The 18,800-nt window shown below is 44.5% G+C and overlaps 1 protein-coding gene across 4 annotated transcripts; it reads left to right on the forward strand.

Annotated features, from left to right (window-relative positions):
- The first annotated feature begins 1,016 nt into the window (after positions 1-1,016).
- Positions 1,017-17,598, forward strand: Ubl7 (ubiquitin like 7). Of its 4 annotated transcripts, none has more exons than XM_040730020.1 (11): positions 1,017-1,363; positions 2,763-2,975; positions 4,615-4,734; positions 8,360-8,442; positions 9,215-9,299; positions 9,663-9,720; positions 10,570-10,703; positions 10,921-10,970; positions 11,186-11,353; positions 11,792-11,914; positions 17,346-17,598. In XM_040730020.1, the coding sequence occupies exons 1-11, from the start codon at positions 1,324-1,326 to the stop codon at positions 17,481-17,483; spliced, it is 1,212 nt and encodes a 403-aa protein (XP_040585954.1). In that variant the 5' UTR covers positions 1,017-1,323; the 3' UTR covers positions 17,484-17,598. The 4 variants fall into 4 exon arrangements, with proteins under 4 accessions (XP_040585954.1, XP_005069657.1, XP_040585955.1 ...); XM_005069600.4 differs by having other exon boundaries at positions 1,336-1,415; XM_040730021.1 differs by lacking the exon at positions 1,017-1,363 and adding an exon at positions 1,376-1,523.
- Positions 17,599-18,800: the final 1,202 nt, after the last annotated feature.

The following is an 18,800-nucleotide window of genomic DNA, read 5'->3' on the forward strand; positions in this document are numbered from 1 at the left end:
TTCAAAACAATACAGAGAAACCCTGTCTCGTAAAACCAAAAAAAAAAAAAAAAAAAAAAAAAAAGAATTCCTGACAGAGGGACTGCATCTAAAACTGGATAGGACAGGAAAGAGGAACTTTGGGAACTGTGAAACCTTCCCCCAGCACACATATTTTACATGAACGAGAAGGGGTGATTATGTATAGTTTGCTTTTCTCTGCCAAGCTGTCCTACTCAGTTACTCCCCTAGTTCTGTCCTCCAGCGGTCTGACTACTTTACACTTGCACACACATGAAAAACTTCATTTATAAAGAATTACATTTAGTGTGTGCGCGGGCGCCATTGGGAACGTGTGACCAGAGGGCAGTCTTGAGTCAGTTCTAGCCTTCCACCGTGTCGTTTTTGGGGGATCGTAACTGAGGTCCTCAGGTTTGGAGGCAAGTGCCATCTGAGCCATCTCACTCGTGCCTCAACTTGACAATTTCTTTCTTTTCTTTTTTTCGAGACAGGGTTTCTCTGTGGTTTTGGAGGCTGTCCTGGAGCTAGCTCTTGTAGACCAGGCTGGCCTCGAACTCACAGAGATCCGCCTCTCTCTGCCTCCGAGTGCTGGGATTAAAGGCGTGCACCACCAACGCCCGGATCTTGACAGTTTCATAGTAGTTGGTTTTTTGTTTGTTGTTTTCCTTAGTTTTGGAACTAATTTCCTGAGTCCACAATCAGTACTCTCTGATTTTAGATAATTCTAATTTCTGTGCAAACACAATTCAATCTGATCGAGTAAAAATTTCTCAACCATCTAAAACAGTTTCTCTATGAAAGTTCAGTGGAAATTCCCCTCCCCAAACTGTTCTTTGAATGACTGTGATATAAACCCATTGTTGCATGTTCACGGTGTGCCAGAAACCCTACTTAATAACTCTTTAAGGACTCAACTTTAGGAGCCCTGGTGTGCCGCCACAAGGTAGGTTCCCCGGGAGAAAGGAGCAAGAGGCACAGGAGGCTGACTCCGCGGGAGGACAGCGTCTTCATCGGAAGGGCCACGGGGAGCCTGTCCACGTAGGAACCGGTCCCCTTGGGGGCGAGGGTGGTTCCTCATCCGGCCTAGGGCCCATTCAAGCCCGGAATAATCAACAGGCTTCATAAATATCTAAGGCGAGAATCAACACCGAGTTTCACTACCTCAGCTGGTAGGATTTTGTCTGACAGAAAATTAGAACCCCTGTGCGCCTAGAGTTTCAAACTACTCGAAGTCACGCCTCCTAGGAACCAGAAGCAGTGCTAATAGCTACTGAACGGACATTTGTAAGGGGCGGGGCCTCAGCGAAAACTATAATCCCCAGAATGCAGCGCGGAGCTTCCGGTTTCCGGCAAGAGGGCCAGAGTGAGTGTTTACACCGGCGGCTCTCTGCGGCCGGGTTCCTTCCGCGGGACGGGTGAGGGCGCTGGGCCCCCTGGGCGCGCGGGGCTCTCGTGGGTCTGGAGTAGCTAACTGGTCCCACGGGAGAGGTGGGGTTGGCAACAGTGTCCCTACTCACGACTAGGTATCTGTGACCTTGGGCCAAGTGACTTGAGCTGAATCTTGATTACTGATCTGTGAAACAAGGATGACAATGCCTTTCCCTGGGGGCGGTTGCGAGGATCGAGATCGCTATACTAAAAACCCAATTCCTTCCTCGCTTTAAACCGAAGGTGGACAGTATCTTGAGGTCTGCTGGGTAGAGTCATAGCTTTTTCTTAGCCTTGTCTCTACCGCAAGAGGCTTCTTTAGAAGAAGTAGTGTCTACAACAAGGGCTTGCTTTGCGTTGCAAGGCTCTTTGCACCCTTTGAGGTTTTCGATTTATTTTGTGAAAATTCATATATGCCAGGCTTGGGGACAGTGAAGCTCTAGTGTTGGCTTCCAAGGCTTTCAAGATTTGGGGGTGGGGGGGTGATGGTGAGAAATTGAGAAGTAAATAAGTCTTACAAGGAAAAAGCAGCAAAGAAAATATCTTTTTTAGTCTGGCATCTGGTAATGAAGCTGGCTGACCAGCCAGCTACTTATCCTCAAATCTACTGATTTGTGTTGCTCTTTTGCCTTGAGGGAACAGGGAATGTGTGACCAAGAGAAGAAAAAGAGGGCATGGAAACGATGTGTTTGTGTGGGTCTTGGTAGGAGTTTGCTAAGAGGCCAAAAAGGGAAGAGAACTTACATGCAAAGACAGGAGGTGAGCAGAGGTATATATGGGGACAATTTTGTTATGAAGTAGACTTACCGTTGTTATCAGTGGGGCAGGGCTGGGGCTTGTAGGAGTTAGAATGAATGGGTCTTTAATCCAGGTTGTGGAGTTCATACTAGTTTGAAGAGGTGCTTTGGGGTCAATGAGGGCATTCAAGGCAGTTAAGTCGTTTGTCAGGTCAGTGTTTTAAACATTAGGACATTGGGTGGTGCCATGGATCTCTGACAGGCAGAGACAAGAAAGGCAAGGACTTGTTAAATCAGAAATTGAAGGAGAAAACAAGCAATCAGTGTTTAAAAGGGTATGTTGGGTGATCTTGCTCAAACCTCACAGCATTCCTATCAGAATGGTCTTTTATGTCCACTCTAAGGGTGAGGAAACTGAAGCATGGAGAAATCCTTTGCTGTCCACTCTAGGAGGATAAAGGGAGGATGCTATGTTCTAGTTCTCGTTCCCTAATGTTACACCTTGTGCTTCGAAATTATCTTTCAATTAGCCTGGTTGCAGAAAATGAATAGGATGCTTGTTTGTCCTTTAACCATTGGTGCCTTATTCTTTTACAGGGAGAAAGAGAGAGCGCGAAAGAGAGAGGATGTCTCTCTCAGACTGGCACCTGGCAGTGAAGCTGGCTGACCAGCCACTCGCCCCCAAGTCAATTCTTCAGTTGCCAGAGACAGAAGTGGGAGAATATTCACTAGGGGCTTATAGCATTTCGTTTCTAAAGCAGCTTATTGCTGGCAAGCTCCAGGAATCTGTCCCAGATCCAGAGCTGATTGGTGAGTCTTGCAGCAGGGTTGCCGCTCTGGCCTCTTCCAGGAGAGGGGTTAAAAGAGTAAATTAAGAGCCGGGCGTTGGTGGTGCACGCCTTTAATCCCAGCACTTGGGAGGCAGAGGCAGGCGGATCTCTATGAGTTAGAGACTAGCTTGGTCTACAGAGCGAGTTCCAGGACAGCCTCCAAAACAATACAGAGAAACCCTGTCTCGAAAAGCCCCCCCCCCAAAAGAGTAAATTAAGGGCTTGTGGTTTGTTGTCTCATCATGTTAACACTCCAGAGTTAAGTTTTGCAGGAGCAGAAACACAAAACTTCTGACAAAGCCATTGCTTGCCACCTTAGTCATGTGTTACACTGAACAACGTTGATATGACTCTTAGCTATGATATTGTTGAGGTCTTTCTCTGAGAGAACAAAATTAGGCTGGGCTGAGCAAAGAGTTGCTGATGAGACAAGACTCCTCAATCTATCACTTAAAACTTTAGGGATAATTAGAAGGAATTTTGTTTGTCTTAATGGATGATTGAAGGGAAGGCAGGAAAATAAGAATGAGGTTGGCAAGACATTACTAGTGGAAGAAGGAGGGATTTAAGTATAGTTCAGTCAAATGAGATTATAAATAATTTATGATAGTCAAGGGTTCCAACTGGTGAAAAACATTGCCTATCACAGGTGGATTAGAGTCATCTTTTTTGGTTGCTACATTTTTTCCATTTATTTAGATTAATTACTCTCTACAGTATTGAGCTCTAGAGCTCTTCTGTGGATATATGTATTAAATAAGCGTTTGTACGTGGTAACAGTTGTTTAAAATGTTGGGTTCTGTTTGTTTTTGAGATAGTGTCTCACTTTGTAGCCCTGACTGACCCGGAACTCACCAGGCTGGAGTGAACTCACTGTTTACCTCTACTTCCCTAGTGCTGGGATAACAGGCGTGCAACACTACACCTGGCCGAAAAATGTGTTTCTTGATGGCCCCACAACACACACAGGTGCTCACTATTACATCCCGGGCCTTGTATACGCTAGGAAAACAGTCTGCCATTGAGTTGTACCCAAAGCCTGTTCATATGATTTTTTTTTTCCTTTTTAGTTGTAAAGCAGGATCTTGCTAAATTGCCCAGGCTGGTCTCAAATTTGCTTTAGCATTTCAAGTATCTGGGATTATAGATGTGTGCCACTGCACCTGGGAGAGTATCTTCTTTTGTGTGTATGCGGTACATATATGTGTGTGCAAGGTTATGTACTCATGTTTGTATCTAAAGAGATCAGAGCAGGACATGAGGTGTTCTCTCTTACTCCATTGTATTGCCTTGAGACAAGGTCTCACACTGAACCTGAGGCTTGCAGTTTGGTTGGCTTAGGCTGGATGGTCAGCAGGTTCTTGGTGTCAGCTTGCCTCTGCCCTCAGCTCCTGGGGTTACAGACACACATGCCATGCCTGGCTTTTTGTGTGGGTGCTGGGGATTTGAACTGAGGGCCTCATGCTTGCAGAGCAAGTGCTCTTATCTACGGGGCTGTTTTCCTAGTCCCTGAGAGCTGTCTAAGATTCTCAGGGGACAGAAACTAAATTGCTTTGAGAAACCAAGTATAAATGGGTAGTTTTTTATGTTTCTTGGTTTGTTTTGTTTTGTTTTTTTAGATCTGATCTATTGTGGCCGGAAACTAAAAGATGACCAGACCCTTGACTTCTATGGTATTCAGCCTGGATCCACAGTCCACGTTCTCCGTAAATCTTGGCCTGAGCCTGATCAGAAACCTGGTAAGTGATGGTTTGTCTTTAGTTAGATGAGTAGAGCTTCCTGGTATCTCCAAGGGAAGAGCCTGTGTATTTTTGAGGTACAGTCCTGGGTGCAGCAAGCATTTACTGAAATGGTGATAGTAGCTATCTTTAGTCTTACTGGATTAGATCCCTCTGATAGAGTTAAGTTGTGACACTGTTACTGCCAACACCACTAATAATAGTTGGTTTTTTTTGTTTTGATTTACTTTATAAGTTCATTGTTTTCTAACCATGTAGAGAATATGGGTCTATTTAAACTCTTTAGTAACAGCTAATTTCTCAGTTAACTTTACATCCTCTTATTGTTGCTATGTCTACTAGACAAAAGCCAGAAACTTACCTTACTTTTGTAATGCTACAGTTGGTTCTTGTGTGAGCAAATCTTCCCACAAACTCCCTCAGGTGGTATTTGTTCAGGAAGCTAACTACTCCTGTTGAATTGGTAATTTACTTCCAGAAAATACTCCAACAGCATTCAAGTAGCTCTTGAATAAACTATACAAAACCTAAAAAGCCCTTTTAGTTTATTAATAGAAGGTGCTGCTTAGAATTTACAACGTCGATTTTGTATTTGTATTTTAAAAACTTCTCCAAGTTATGTTAAAGAGATTACCTTTTTTGGGGGGGGTTGAGACAGGGTTTCTCTGTATTGTTTTGGAGGTTGTCCTGGAACTCTATCTGTAGACCAGGCTGGCCTCCAACTCACAGAGATCCGCCTGCCTCTGCCTCCCGAGTGCTAGGATTAAAGGCGTGTGCCACCACCACCCAGCTGAGATTATTTTGTTTGTGTCTGCTATGAGTAGTCATCAGTTTGAAAATTATCTTTTCAATTTTAAACATTAAAGACAAAAACATCTTTTGTATCCATATGGGAAGTGAGAGAGAGAAGCAGCCCCACATGCAAAGATTCGTCAAACACAGCGAGGCTTTGGAGTCCCACTGTTACAAAGTTCACCATCATCAGACGAGAACATTCTGATAGCACCGTGGATCAAGTGAAAAATAAGATCCTTACCATTTCTAAGCAGAGACAAAGCCTACTCATTGTCCAAACACACAAGAAATTGCATATCCCGTCTCCCTGGCTGACGAGAGTCACTGCTGCCTCTGCTAATTACAGCTTTCACCTTGCTCTAGTTTGCCTTTCTTCTTGAATAAAGCTATTAAGAACCTGATCATAAAATTGACCCCAGAGCAAAACTGTGTTTTCCCCAGAATCATCCATCAAAGCCCAAAATCCTTTGACTTTTCTAATATACTCTGATTAAAATGCCTGCAGTTCTTGGGGCATATATTCTCCTCTATGTACTGAGCATTGAACCCAGCTTTTTCAGATATAGGTCTGTCCCTCTGCTCTTCAGCTAGAGGGCATTGACTGAAGAAAATGGTTATGTGTTCTGCAAGCTAGTTTTGTTTTGTTTTTTTTCCCCTTCAGTATCTTACTTAATCACATTCTAGCATTTTGTAGATGGAGAAAAAAGATTGGAAGGATACTTACTCAAGGTCTCCTAATTAAAATGAGTTAGAACTGGGATATAAACTTAGATTATTCTGGCTTAGAAGCCTTTGTGTTTTTTTCTGGTCTGGCTGCCTCTTTCCCAAAGGGTATTACAGGGATACCCATTACTCTTAGCAGACTGTGCCTTAGGATATTTAGAGCATTTTCCTCCCCGTGATATCTGCAGGTTTATTTTTGAAACAAATGAAATTTTTATTGGGAGGTAAATTTAAATTTAGTTCTGAAAATAAATTTTTTAAATAATAGTACTTTAGATATTTTCTCCTGCAGCATTCTTCTTCTAAAAAGAGGTTGATTTGATGATATTGTAGTCACAGAGTAACAGGCCAATAGAGGAGGGTTGCTCACTGAAAGCCAGCTTGATCTAAATAGTAAGGCCCTTGCCCAAACAATGAGAATGAAGCAAACAGCAGCACCCCACCCCTAAGACTCTCACTTTAGTGTGTGTGTGTGTGTGTGTGTGTGTGTGTGTGTGTGTGTGTGTGTGTGTGTTGAGCCTCGGCTTTGATTTTTATAGCCTAGAACTTGTAATCTTTCCTCTGCTTCCAAAGGACTGGGATTAGAAGTATATGCCACCATCCTCAGTTCAATTTGCTTATTTATTATTTCTTGGCAGTGCTGGGGAGCAAGTACCCCTTCTTATTCTCTCATGCCTTTCTGATATTTTCATTTAGACTTCGAAGCCCTCCTTTCAGTAAACATATACTCTGCCTTAAGTTACCCACTTGGATGGTCTCCCAGAAGGCAACTTGGACCCTAGCCTTACTTGTAGTAATGGCTAGCACCCTTAATGGCAATCTGTGTCTCTGCCCAGGACCTCAATATGGCATTTATAATTGTATGTTCATGTGTTGGATTTAGTGTCATAGTTTCATTTCTCATACTGCCCCAAGAATTCCTGAGAGGGACTGTGTTCACTCTCTTGTGACTTGCCCAAAGCTAGATACAAGATAAATGCTTGATTTGTTCAGTTTGTTGAATGAATAAGTTAGGAATTTACTTATGGTTTATCTCTTTTCCAAAGGAGACAACAGCCTCATGATCATGATATGATTGCTGTGCTGAACTCCAGGCTTACAGTTCACTTTGTTTTGAGAGTAGTATCTATAAACTATGACTATGTAGCTTCTTTTATTGTGACTTGTTTTTGTTTATTTGTCAGTTTGTGGTGCTTAGGACCAAACACAGGGCTTAGCACAGGTTGTCAGGCAGATGTTTTTCCTAGTCTGATTTCTCTATCTTTTTATGAATCAAAATAAATAATGTTATAGGGGCTGGAGAGATGGCCCAAAGGTTAATGTACTGTCTGCTCTTCAGAGGACCCTGGTTCAATTTCCAGTACCTGCATATAGCGCGCAACCAAATGTAACTCCAGTTCCAGGGACTCTGGTGGCCAGGCATTCACATGGTACACAGACGTGTATGTAGGCAAAACACTCATATACATATATTAAAAGATAAGTAATAAAAAAGGATAAAGAAACCTAAAAGAAAGTTAGAGAAATCCAAAAGAAAATAATAAAGAAGAATCACCCATAGGTCTGTCCCTCCTAGAAAATGTTATTCTTTATCTTGCTCCTCCAGCCTTAGACCATATGCAGACTGAGATATTTTGCATAGTTTTACCAGAGAATGCACATCCAAATTTGTGTTCTATTTCTTTCTCTTAACATATTGTGTCAGCATGGTGCTATATCGTTAAGATAGCTTGGAGTGAACTTATTTTAGGTCCCTAAGGAGTCCACTGAGTTTATTATGCATTATTCTTTTTCAAATGTAAGAAGTCTAGAATTCCTGCAGTGGGTTGTTGATCAGAAAAACCTCTTTCATGTGGCAAGATCCCCCTCTGCTGGAACTTGGTTTTTTTTTTTTTTTTAATGTATTGAAGATAATTTATTGAGCATGAAAATTTCATGTTTGTGGCACAAAGGGTTTTTCTGAGGTGGTGCTCTCAGTCTTAGAGGGTGATGAGGGAAGGGACTCTGTAGACCAAGTTACACCTGGACAAATGCTGAAATGATGTTTCCACATCTGCAGTAATGACAGAGTCTGGGCTGAGGGATAACTCAGTATCTTGTCTTCTAGAACCTGTGGACAAAGTGGCTGCCCTGAGGGAGTTCCGGGTGCTGCACACTGCCCTGCACAGCAGCTCCTCCTACAGGGAGGCGGTGAGTTCCAGCTAAGTATGATTGCAGGAGATGATGTGAACACTGGTCCTTGTTTAGCTTGGGAGCTGACAGCACATTGCCATGGCAACCAAGAGTTCCTCTGGGAGTTTTTGCCATGTCTATAGACCTCAAAGAGCCTGTCCTTCCTCAAAGAGCCTGCCTGTCAGGCAATGGTTGTTGATGCCCTGTGATGACAATTACACAGTCTCTTCTCAGGCTGGCCTTGTGGACTGAATATGGTTACTGCTATAGAATCCATATACCTTTCTGATGGGACTTGATCTTTGACTTTTGGTGAACTGCTTATCACCTCTTTTTTTTTTGGGGGGGGGTTTATGAGACAGGGTTTCTCTGTATTGTTTTGGAGGCTGTCGGTCCAGCCCGGTCTCGAACTCACAGATTAAAGGCATGCGCTGCCACCACCTGGCAGCCTATCACCTCTTAAACATGGATTTCCCCAATGGAGAAATGAACCATTGACAAGCAGAGTTAATACAACTGTGAACTTCCTTCTTAATATATACTACTGTAAAGTTGTCATTACATGGAGATTGGAAGGGACTTTGGGGACCTGGAGAAATTGTTTTTGGCCTTGTGATGAGACCGATCATTTGTTTGAGGAGTATTGGAAGTATAGGGATGGTGGTGGGGAACCACAGGAACTATTGTGGTGGTATGTATACACGCTCAGAGGTATGAAGTCAATAACAGTGATACTTGATGACTGCATGGCACTAGTTGGAGTGCTAAGCCATCTCTTTCTATCCTGCAGGTCTTTAAGATGCTCAGCAATAAAGAATCTCTGGATCAGATCATTGTGGCCACCCCGGGTCTCAGCAGTGACCCCATTGCGCTAGGTAAGTGCAAGAAAATATTTGAAGAAATGTGAGGTTTTGGAAAAGGAGAAAACAGGAGCAAAAGAGGGCTCTGACCATCTTTTGAAGACACACTGCTGTTGAGGGATGAGGGACATAATCAAGGCACATTACACAAACCCAGCCCTAAGGGCTCCCAGTCCTCCATAACGGCAACTCTGTGTGCCTAAGTGAAGGAGAATGTGGGAGACGGGAGACGGAGCATTCACACTGGGACAAGATGCCCTCGGCTTTGCCTCCTCTTCTCAGGAGGGCTGGTCTGCTTGCTTTGAGACTTAATGCTGCTTCTTCCTTCTGGATCTGGCCAGATTTCTAGTGTCTAAGAGAGATCTTGGTCTCTTCCAGGGGTTCTCCAGGACAAGGACCTCTTTTCTGTCTTTGCTGATCCCAGCATGCTGGATACGTAAGTATAACTACTGATTTGTAAAGTGCCATTCCTCATTAGTCAGGCTAGAAACCTGGTGCTTGTTGCCCTGGGATCTCTTCTTGGAGGTCAGTTCAGTCTATCCCCAGGTCTGCTTTCTGAATGTGTCAAGATGAAAGGAACAGCAAGGGCTGCTTAAGGAATAGAAAAGCCTGCGGGCAGGGGCACATGAAGTGTGTCACGATGAAGCAGTGTGGTGAGGGAGGGAGAGAGAGCGAGCTTTGTGTGCCAGGTGGATTGTCAACTAGGAAAAGTAGACATAGGTATATAGGACCATAAAATGTTAGAAGGACAGGAGTGGCTGTGTCCCCTTATTTTGCAAGTGAAGAAATTAACCCTGTTCTAGGAAGAGAAAGGAATCATCAGAAGCTGCCTGTTGTATACGAGGTGGTGTCTGGATCCAATTCTGAACCCCGAGCCTACCAAACTGTGCATTTCCACATCCCATCATGTCTTGCCTGTAGTTTTGCTTTTGTGTCTTTGTGATGGATTTTGAGTGGACCTCGAAAGTGGAGCCTTTCTGACACTGTTAAGGGCAGGTCAGCAAGATGACAAAACTTCCTGGCAAAAGATGCTGAAGAATGGGCTAAATATGGGGCACATACTTGTAATCCTTGAACTCTGGAGGCAGAGGCAATCATAGTAAATTTGAGGCTTGCTTGACCTAGAGAGAAAGTTCTACAGAGTGAGGCCCTGAACAATGCAAAATCATGCTGAAGACTAAGAGACACTAAGGGCAGGTCTAGGTAGCTCTGCTTTAATGGTTACCTATTCTGTCATGGAAAAGGGTGCTGTTTCCTTAATCATTCTTTTCTACCCCTCTTCTAGATTGGTGCCTGCTCACCCAGCTCTAGTCAATGCCATCATCCTGGTTCTGCACTCAGTAGCCGGCAGTACCCCAGTGCCAGGAGCTGACTCCTCTTCCCGAAGCATGCCCTCCAGCTCGTACCGAGATATGCCAGGTGAGGCCCCTCAGGAGCTGGTCGTGGCCCAGGGATTTGCTTTACTCAGCAGCTATGTATAGTGTTGGCATAGGGCGTGAGTCAGGAAGTGCATCTGTCCTGTAATTTTCCAAGGGGAGAAATGAAATATGAATCTGGAGCGTAACTTGAGCTGAGATCTGGAGCTGCGCCGGTGTCTTTCTGTTCTTCCTCCTGGAATCTGTTCACTCTCTTCCAGGTGGCTTCCTGTTTGATGGGCTCTCAGATGATGAGGACGACTTTCACCCGGTGAGTGGCATGGCAGCCTGCCCCTTGGGGGAGATGGTCCTGGGAACCTGAACCTCTTTAGGGACCTACTATTCCCAAGTCTGGGAAGTGGTCACAGGGACTTTTGGGGACCAAGGCCATGTCTTGAAAGGTGGGGCCTTAGGAAGTTTTTCTGGGAACTGTTGGGGCATGGGTGTGGTTCTTTTGTCCTAATTCTGGATGCCTCTTTTTCCCAGAGCACCCGGTCTACGCCCTCTAGCAGTACACCCAGCTCCCGCCCTGCCTCCCTGGGGTATAGTGGAGCTGCTGGGCCCCGCCCTATCACCCAGAGTGAGCTGGCCACCGCCCTGGCCCTGGCCAGTACTCCAGAAAGCAGTTCTCACACACCAACTCCTGGCACCCAGGTATGGAGAGAGGGTTGGGAACATTAAGGTCAGGCTGCCAAAAGCAAAACTCCCTGCAGTAGATAAGATTTACCTTTACTACCTCTGGTACTAGATCTCTGCACCAGATCCTGGGGCCTGGTAGGGATTTCTCGGGTGTGGTTCAGGTGACTCCCCTATTCACTTACCTGCCTTTAGGACTCAGAAGCACAGGCCTGGTTGTGTCCTCTTTCTTATCCCCAACAGGGACTAGATGCCACTGGAGTAAGGTTCTTGCTGATGATTTTGTCCATCTACAAAGCTACCTCTCTCAATACCAGGGTTCTAGTTTGGGCCTGGAATCTCAGAGTCCTTTTCCCTGGAGTAAAAGAGCATGGAACCTTTTATGTCCACATAGATTGCTTTTAGGTACCCCCATAATATACTCTCGAACAATGCTGACTATTCATTTGAATCTAGGGCCATTCTTCAGGCACCTCGCCAATGTCCTCTGGTGTCCAGTCAGGGACACCCATCACCAACGATCTTTTTAGCCAAGCCCTCCAGCATGCCCTGCAGGCCTCTGGGCAGCCCAGCCTTCAGGTGAGTCTCCTCACTTTCTGTTTCATGTGGTCTCCTAGTTTGGTACACTGAGTCTTTTCCTGCACATTGGAGGTCCTTCCCTCTAGGGACACAGGGGTAAATGAATGGCAGTGTGAGAGGTGAGCCTTCCCAGAAAGGGCAGTAATACTTGTGGCTTCTCATTCTTGCCTGAGTGGCTATGACCTGACTCCTGTGATCATAAAGAAGTTCGTTTTAGTTAATTATTCATTCAGTGAGTATTAACTGAGCTGTGGGCACACATGTTATTGGGACTGGGTTGAGCTGCTAGATCTCAAAGTCAGCCGGTCTTTGTCCCTGCTGTGGAGGGGCACCATGCAGGCACACATTTGGGAAACATCTTGATGAGAAGCTTAGCTACTTGGGGTAAGGGCCTGGGTCCAGCAGAACCAAGAAAGGTTGAAGCTGATGAATAGGGCTAAGTTTGGTGAGCTGGGTAGAAAAACAGGTTGTTTGTGATAAGGGAGGCAACTGCCTGATAGAACAGATATGCATAGGTGTGTGTGATATACTCAAAACTATATGGTTAGAAATCGGTGTTGGCATAGATGTCTTGAGATGGAATCAAAGAAAGAGGTAGAAGTCTAAGGGGCCTTGAATGCCAGTCCAGGGAGGTTAGATTTGATCTGGTAGTTATCAGAAATCCTTAGACACTTTATGGGGCTGGAGAGATGGCTCAGAAGTTAAGAGCACTGACTAGTCTTCCAGAGGTCCTGAGTTCAATTCCCAGCAACCACATGGTGACTCACAACCATCTATAATGAGATCTCATACTCGCCTCTGGCATGCATGCCAGAACACTGTGTGCATAATAAGTAAATCTTAAAAAAAAAAAAGAAATCCTTAGACACTATAAAGAGAAAAAGGTCACCCTAGCAGCTAAGTGGAACATTAAAATGTCATGTATCTTTTACCTTCAAGTATGAGCTGTTTGCTTTATGCCTGCTTCACAGTGAGTCTGTGGGGGAAGCATCATTCTGAAAGTGGTTTGGGCTCCACAGCTTTGAAGTCGTAAAAGCAGGGCAGAAGCCTGTGTGGTTTTCATGACTGCATGTGGTGCTCATGGGCAGTCAAGTGAGGTGGACAGCCTGTGTCCGCTTCCATTTCATCTCTAGACAGTTAGCTGCCTGTTTACTGGGCTCCAAAGCTCTCACGACTCTACCTGGCATAAAGCAAAGCTGAGATGACACATGTGCCCATTTTTTTTTTTAATTTTTAATTTTCTTTTTTTGTCTTTTTGAGACAGGGTTTCTTTGTGTAACAGCACTAGCTGTTCTGGAACTCACTTTGTGGACCAAGCTGGTCTTGAACTCACAGAGATCTGCCTGCCTCTGCCTTTTGAGTGCTGGGATTAAAGGTGTGCACCACCACCACCTGGCCAGATGGTGCATTTCTCTACCTCCCATAACCTTACGCCTGTTTGCCTCTGCGTTTCTTCCCCACTGCCTTCTCCTCACATGAGGAGTTTTCCGTAAGTTGTACACTTCCTTTCTATGAAGAGGTAGACAATAATGAAACTAGGAAGTACTAGAGAAAAAAAATGTGGGCAAATCTTTCAATCCTCACAGCAGGAAAGCTCATGGCTGAAATTCAGAGTCCAGGAGCCGTTTTATACAGTCATTCTAAATTTTGAGCTTGTCAGAGTGGAAATTCATCCCTGGAAAACCAAAGCCAAAAAAATCAACAGCAAAACCCAAGCCAAGTCTTAAGACTGACAGTGGTCACCCTGTCAGACAAGTGGCATATCCTCCTAAAGTAGAGAAGTGTAAGACCCAGCATTCCTAGACAGGTGGGAAGGGTAGAATAGACTATCCTCTGAAAAGGAAGTATGGCTATGTGCATTCAGGGTTCCTAGCAGCCCCACTTCTCAGAAGCTGTCCTGGAGATGTTTGTGTAAGTAGACAGTGACAGTTTCACAACACCGAAAGTCACAGCAGCATTGTTTGTAATGGCAGAGAATTGCAGTCAGCTGGGAGCTGGGGTATTATATACTTACTAAATAGTTTTTGTATTAAGGCATGGTGTTATACTGTGATCTCAACACTTAAAAGGTTGAGGTGGGAATATTATGAGTTGGTGACTAGCCTGTGCTACATATGCATATGTATATGTATATATGAAAACTCCTTTAAAAAAACAAAACCAAAATTTTTTGTGTATGTGTTGGCTAAGTTTTTATGTCAACTTGACACAGGCTGGAGTCATCTGAAAGGAGGGGACCTCAATTGAGAAATTCCTTCCATAATATCCAGCTATACACAAGCCTGTGGGGGCATTTTCTTAATTAGTAATTGATGGGGGCAGGACTCAGCCCACTGTGGATGGTTCCATCCCTGGGCTGGTCGTCTTGGGAACTATAAGAGAGCAGCTGAGCAAGCCATGATAAGCAAGCCAGCGAGCAGCATCCTCCATGGCCTCTGCATCAGCTCCTGCCTCCAGCTTCTTGTTCTTGTTGAGTTTCTGCTCTGACTTAAAAGCTGTAAGTCATTGTAAACAGAACTTTTAAGCAGGGTGTGATGACATGTACTTGTAATCTCAGCACTCAAAAGATGGAAGCAGTGGGATTGGGAGTTCAAGGGCATCCTCACTCAATATGGTGAGTTTGAGGCCAGCCTGGGCTGCATGAAATCCTCTATCACATATCCAAAAGAAAAGAAAAACTTCAAGAAAACCCAACTTGGACCCTTTGGAGGAGCAGCGATTACTAATTGCTGAGTCATCTCTTGATGTTTTTCTTTTGTCTTATCAGTTTTGATCACCTTCTCTTGCTGCCTTTAATTTTTGAAATTTATTTTCTGTTCTTTGCTGGCTTTAATTTGTTTTTGTGATTGCTTTTGGCTTTTTAGTATAAAGCTATTATTATTTCAACGTTGGGTAGTTAAGTTCTACCATGACTAATAAGCTAAGAACCAGTGTTCAAAGTGGAAACAGTTCCTTGCCAAAAGACCATCTATGGCTTCATAACCAGGGTCTTAATTAATATTTTGTCTGGGTTTCTGAACACCTGGACCACAAGGCAAGCACTTTTACCCACTGAGCCATCCCACTGGTCTTCATGACCTTTTCTGTGCAGACTCAGTTGGACAAGCATCCATGGCTGCTGTGAACTCATTATTGTAATGGCTCCCTAGAGGATGACACTTTGTAGCCCTTTTTCTAGTGCTTTTGGTTCTTTCCACCCCTTCTTCTGAAGTGTTCTCTGAGCCTTAGGGGGAATGGTGTCAGTGTCTGGTTTTAGGGATGTAAAGTACCTTGTACAGCCATGAATCTCTTCACTTACCACTATTCCCTGGAAAGAGAGGCTTCTCTACTTGAAGCTGAGAGGAACATTTGTCTGTGTGTAAATATATAGAAGGCAGTTCAGACAGCAGCATTCAGTACCTTAGGGTTTATAATCTTCCAAGCATGGGTTTTGGTCAGATTTACCATACCAGCCACAGATTCCCTCCTATAAAGCAGGCCTCAAAGCCAATGATAGAGCAGTTGTTTATAGGGATAACAGCAGTGCCACTGTTGTTCAAGTGGCGCACATCTTACTTGGCAAGTGGTTTCATAGTTTGTAGAATTCACATACAGATAAGACCATTGATGTCTTTTCTCTTGCATATACCTTTGGGGACTATGAAAGTGGTCGAGTAGGAAGAAAGCTTCCAGCTCAGTTCCAGTGTTACTTCTCTGTGTCATGCTAACAAAATGTGTGGTGTCTTCAGCAGTAGGGTCTTATTCTAGTTCTGGTGGACAACCAAGAGAGAAGGCAAGAACCTGTATTGTTTCGGGGAGCTCTGGAGCCTCCCAGATCAATAACTCTCTAATCAATATCCCACCCTTGGCACTGGGTGTTTTTTTTAATAACCCATAGCTTCTAGGAGCAACTTTTCCCTGTCATGGAAGGTATACTTAATAGGTTTCCATGTGACTTTTCATACCCTGCTTGTTTTTGTTAACCAGCCTCCTCTTCTGTCTCAGCACCTCCTCCTTTTTTAACCCTTTCCATCCCAGGGTCCCCCATCTCTACTTCATAGCACCTACATTCTACTTTACTCCTCTCTCTCAAGATAGCCCTCCTGATGGCCCTCTTTAGTGTTTCATGACGTCAACAGTTCCAGTAGCAAGTGGTTTTCACTTTGTCACTGAGGATGACTCTGAAACTCTGACCATCCCAACCTCCCCTGCTGGTTTATTTGGTGCTGGGAGTTGAACCCAGGGCACAAGTCAATAGACAAGTACTCTATCACTTAAGTTAGAGCCCAGCCCTGCAAGTGCTTTTCTAGATGTGACAGCTTACCAGTACTCATCAAGCCATTGTCTTACAAGTAGACAGTGATTTGGTAAACTTTTTTCTTTGTCCTTACAAACAGAAGAAACAGAACTATTTTTGTTTCTACCTGCCAGTACATTAATCAGGTTGTCATTAGATTAGTCTGTATCAGGAGTTGGCAAACTATGACCCATAAACCAGATTCAGAACACTTAACCATTTTACATATTGTCTATGACCACACTATTTTTATGCATTATACACCAGCAGAGTCACATCAAAGTCTGTATAGCATTTAGAAATCTAAAATATGTGGGTATCCAACCCTTTACCGAAAAAGTTTACTGGCTCTTGACTTACAGGGATCTAGTATCTTAATACCCCATGTACATTATTTTGGTATACATTATTAATTTCATGGTGAGAGTACTTGAAAAACAGTACTATATGCCATAGGTTAGATGCCTTACGATACATATGTGCTAGAGAATGAAAAATCACTACAATTATAGAAGAACATCACCTCAGCCAGTAGCTGGTGAGCAAAGATTTAGATTATGTTGGTGGTAAGAATCAAGTTCATACACCTGGCAGTTGGTACCACTAAGAAAAGACACACTGATTAGTGTGCCTCTTTTAGATTTCAAAGATATTACTACACTTCTGCACATTTATTGAGTTGCTGTTTACTGAATGACAATGGTTGAGGGCCCAGAAAAGCAGCATCTAGAGTGCATTACGTGACAGCATGGGATCAATGCAGTGGTGTGCAAGATAACTCTGGAATGCAGGAATGATGCTCAGAAACCCAGACAAAATATTAATAAAGGAGACCCTGGTTATGAAGCAATGGATGGTTTTGGCAAGGAACTGTTTGTACTTTGAACACTGGCTCCTAGCTTGTTGGTCATGGTAGAACTTAACCACCTAACAGTGAAATAATAGTTTATTATACGAAGCTTCTTTACTGTAACACTTCATTTGTTCTCCTTACCTTTCTTTAGTCTTCCTGAAGCGCCCATGGTATGGCCCCGAGCATCGTAGTTTTACTGTGGGCCTCCTCTCATCCTTTCTATCCTGAAAACAACCTCTAAGTCTGACTACTGTTCCATCAGGAGCCCGGCTAACACCTCTGCCTGCCCTGTCTTTCCACAGAGCCAGTGGCAGCCTCAGCTGCAGCAGCTGCGTGACATGGGCATCCAGGATGATGAGCTGAGCCTCCGTGCCCTTCAGGCGACTGGAGGGGATATCCAAGCAGCCCTGGAGCTGATCTTTGCTGGAGGAGCCCCATGAACTTCTTGTACCCAAATGCCTAGCAAGTTGCAGAGGCAATTCCTCAAAAGAGACATTTGTGAAGTTTCCTCCAACTCCTCTCACACCCCCCCCAATATATCTGATGGTCTACTCATCTGCTGTGTCTAATGCTCGGCCTTCCTATTGATCTCAATGGGTGGGAGCAGCTGGGCAAGCAAGATGTATGGTTTTGGTGCTGTGGCATCAGGGACCATGTTGACCCCACACACACACTTGGTTTGGGCCCTGGTTAGGAGGTTTCGGACTAGTCTCATGGGGGTAGTGTGTAATACCTGTGTTCACCTTAGCGACAAGTCCCTAGCAATAGTTCCCATGTACTTTTGTGCTTTAGAGCCCAAGGCTAGAGCCAGGCTACAAGTTGGCCTTCAAAGTAGTTGCCAAGTTCCAGTTAAGGCCAGCAGAGACTACCACTTGTGACGAAAGTTTAGGGTGGATTCTGGGTGTGGCAGGAGAATATTTGTTAAGTGATTCCATGTCCCCACACTGGCTGTGTTCTGAGAACATCCTTTGATCCAGGACTCAAACTGTGCCAGGAAGTGTATTGTGTCCCTTTCCTGTGTCCTAAAGGCATGAAGACGAGAGCAGTTAAAAACAGTACAATCGCCAGGCGGTGGTGGCACACGCCTTTAATCCCAGCACTCGGGAGGCAGAGGCAGGTGGATCTCTGTGAGTTCGAGGCCAGGCTGGACCGACAGCCTCCAAAACAATACAGAGAAACCCTGTCTTGTAAAAACAAAACAAAAACCAAACAAAAAACAAAAAACAGTACAAACAACAGCAGTACAGACAGCTGAACTTTGATACTGACAAGAGGGCACCAGCCCCCAGCTGCTGCTCATCTGTTTGTGCTCTTGGTCCTCTTGACAGAGTTCCCTGGGGCAGGTCCTGCAGCATTGTAGATGTGTCCAGGCAGATGGAGGGGGCTTCATGTCCTTCACATCTGTTTGGGGAAAATGTCTTTACTGTCAGTGGTGCGTGGAACTGATTGATGTGGGTGGGCAGGAGCTCAGGGGTCTGTCCCTGCCTGCCCTTTGCACACATTCCATTTACTGCATCGATAATCTTTATTTTTTTAATTTTTTATTTTTATTTTTTGGTTTTATGAGACAGGGTTTCTCTGAATTGTTTTGGAGGCTGTCGGTCCAGCCCGGCCTCGAACTCACAGAGATCCGCCTGCCTCTGCCTCCCGAGTGCTGGGATTAAAGGCATGTGCCACCACCACCCAGCGATAATCTTTCTTTTTAAACCACAAGGAGCCACATGGAACTGGTCTGTGCCATTTTCTCCACCAGTACA

This window comes from Mesocricetus auratus, unplaced genomic scaffold (genome assembly GCF_017639785.1).
Source record: "Mesocricetus auratus isolate SY011 unplaced genomic scaffold, BCM_Maur_2.0 Super-Scaffold_100022, whole genome shotgun sequence".
NCBI classification, from domain to species: Eukaryota; Metazoa; Chordata; class Mammalia; order Rodentia; family Cricetidae; genus Mesocricetus; species Mesocricetus auratus.

Bases quoted from the DNA above. Each gene is read 5' to 3' on its own strand.
- Ubl7 (XM_040730020.1), top strand. From the start codon at position 1,324: ATGCAGCGCGGAGCTTCCGGTTTCCGGCAAGAGGGCCAGA. The intron at 8,443-9,214 runs GTGAGTTCCAGC...TCTATCCTGCAG, and splicing joins GCTCCTCCTACAGGGAGGCG to GTCTTTAAGATGCTCAGCAA. The intron at 10,704-10,920 runs GTGAGGCCCCTC...ACTCTCTTCCAG, and splicing joins CTCGTACCGAGATATGCCAG to GTGGCTTCCTGTTTGATGGG.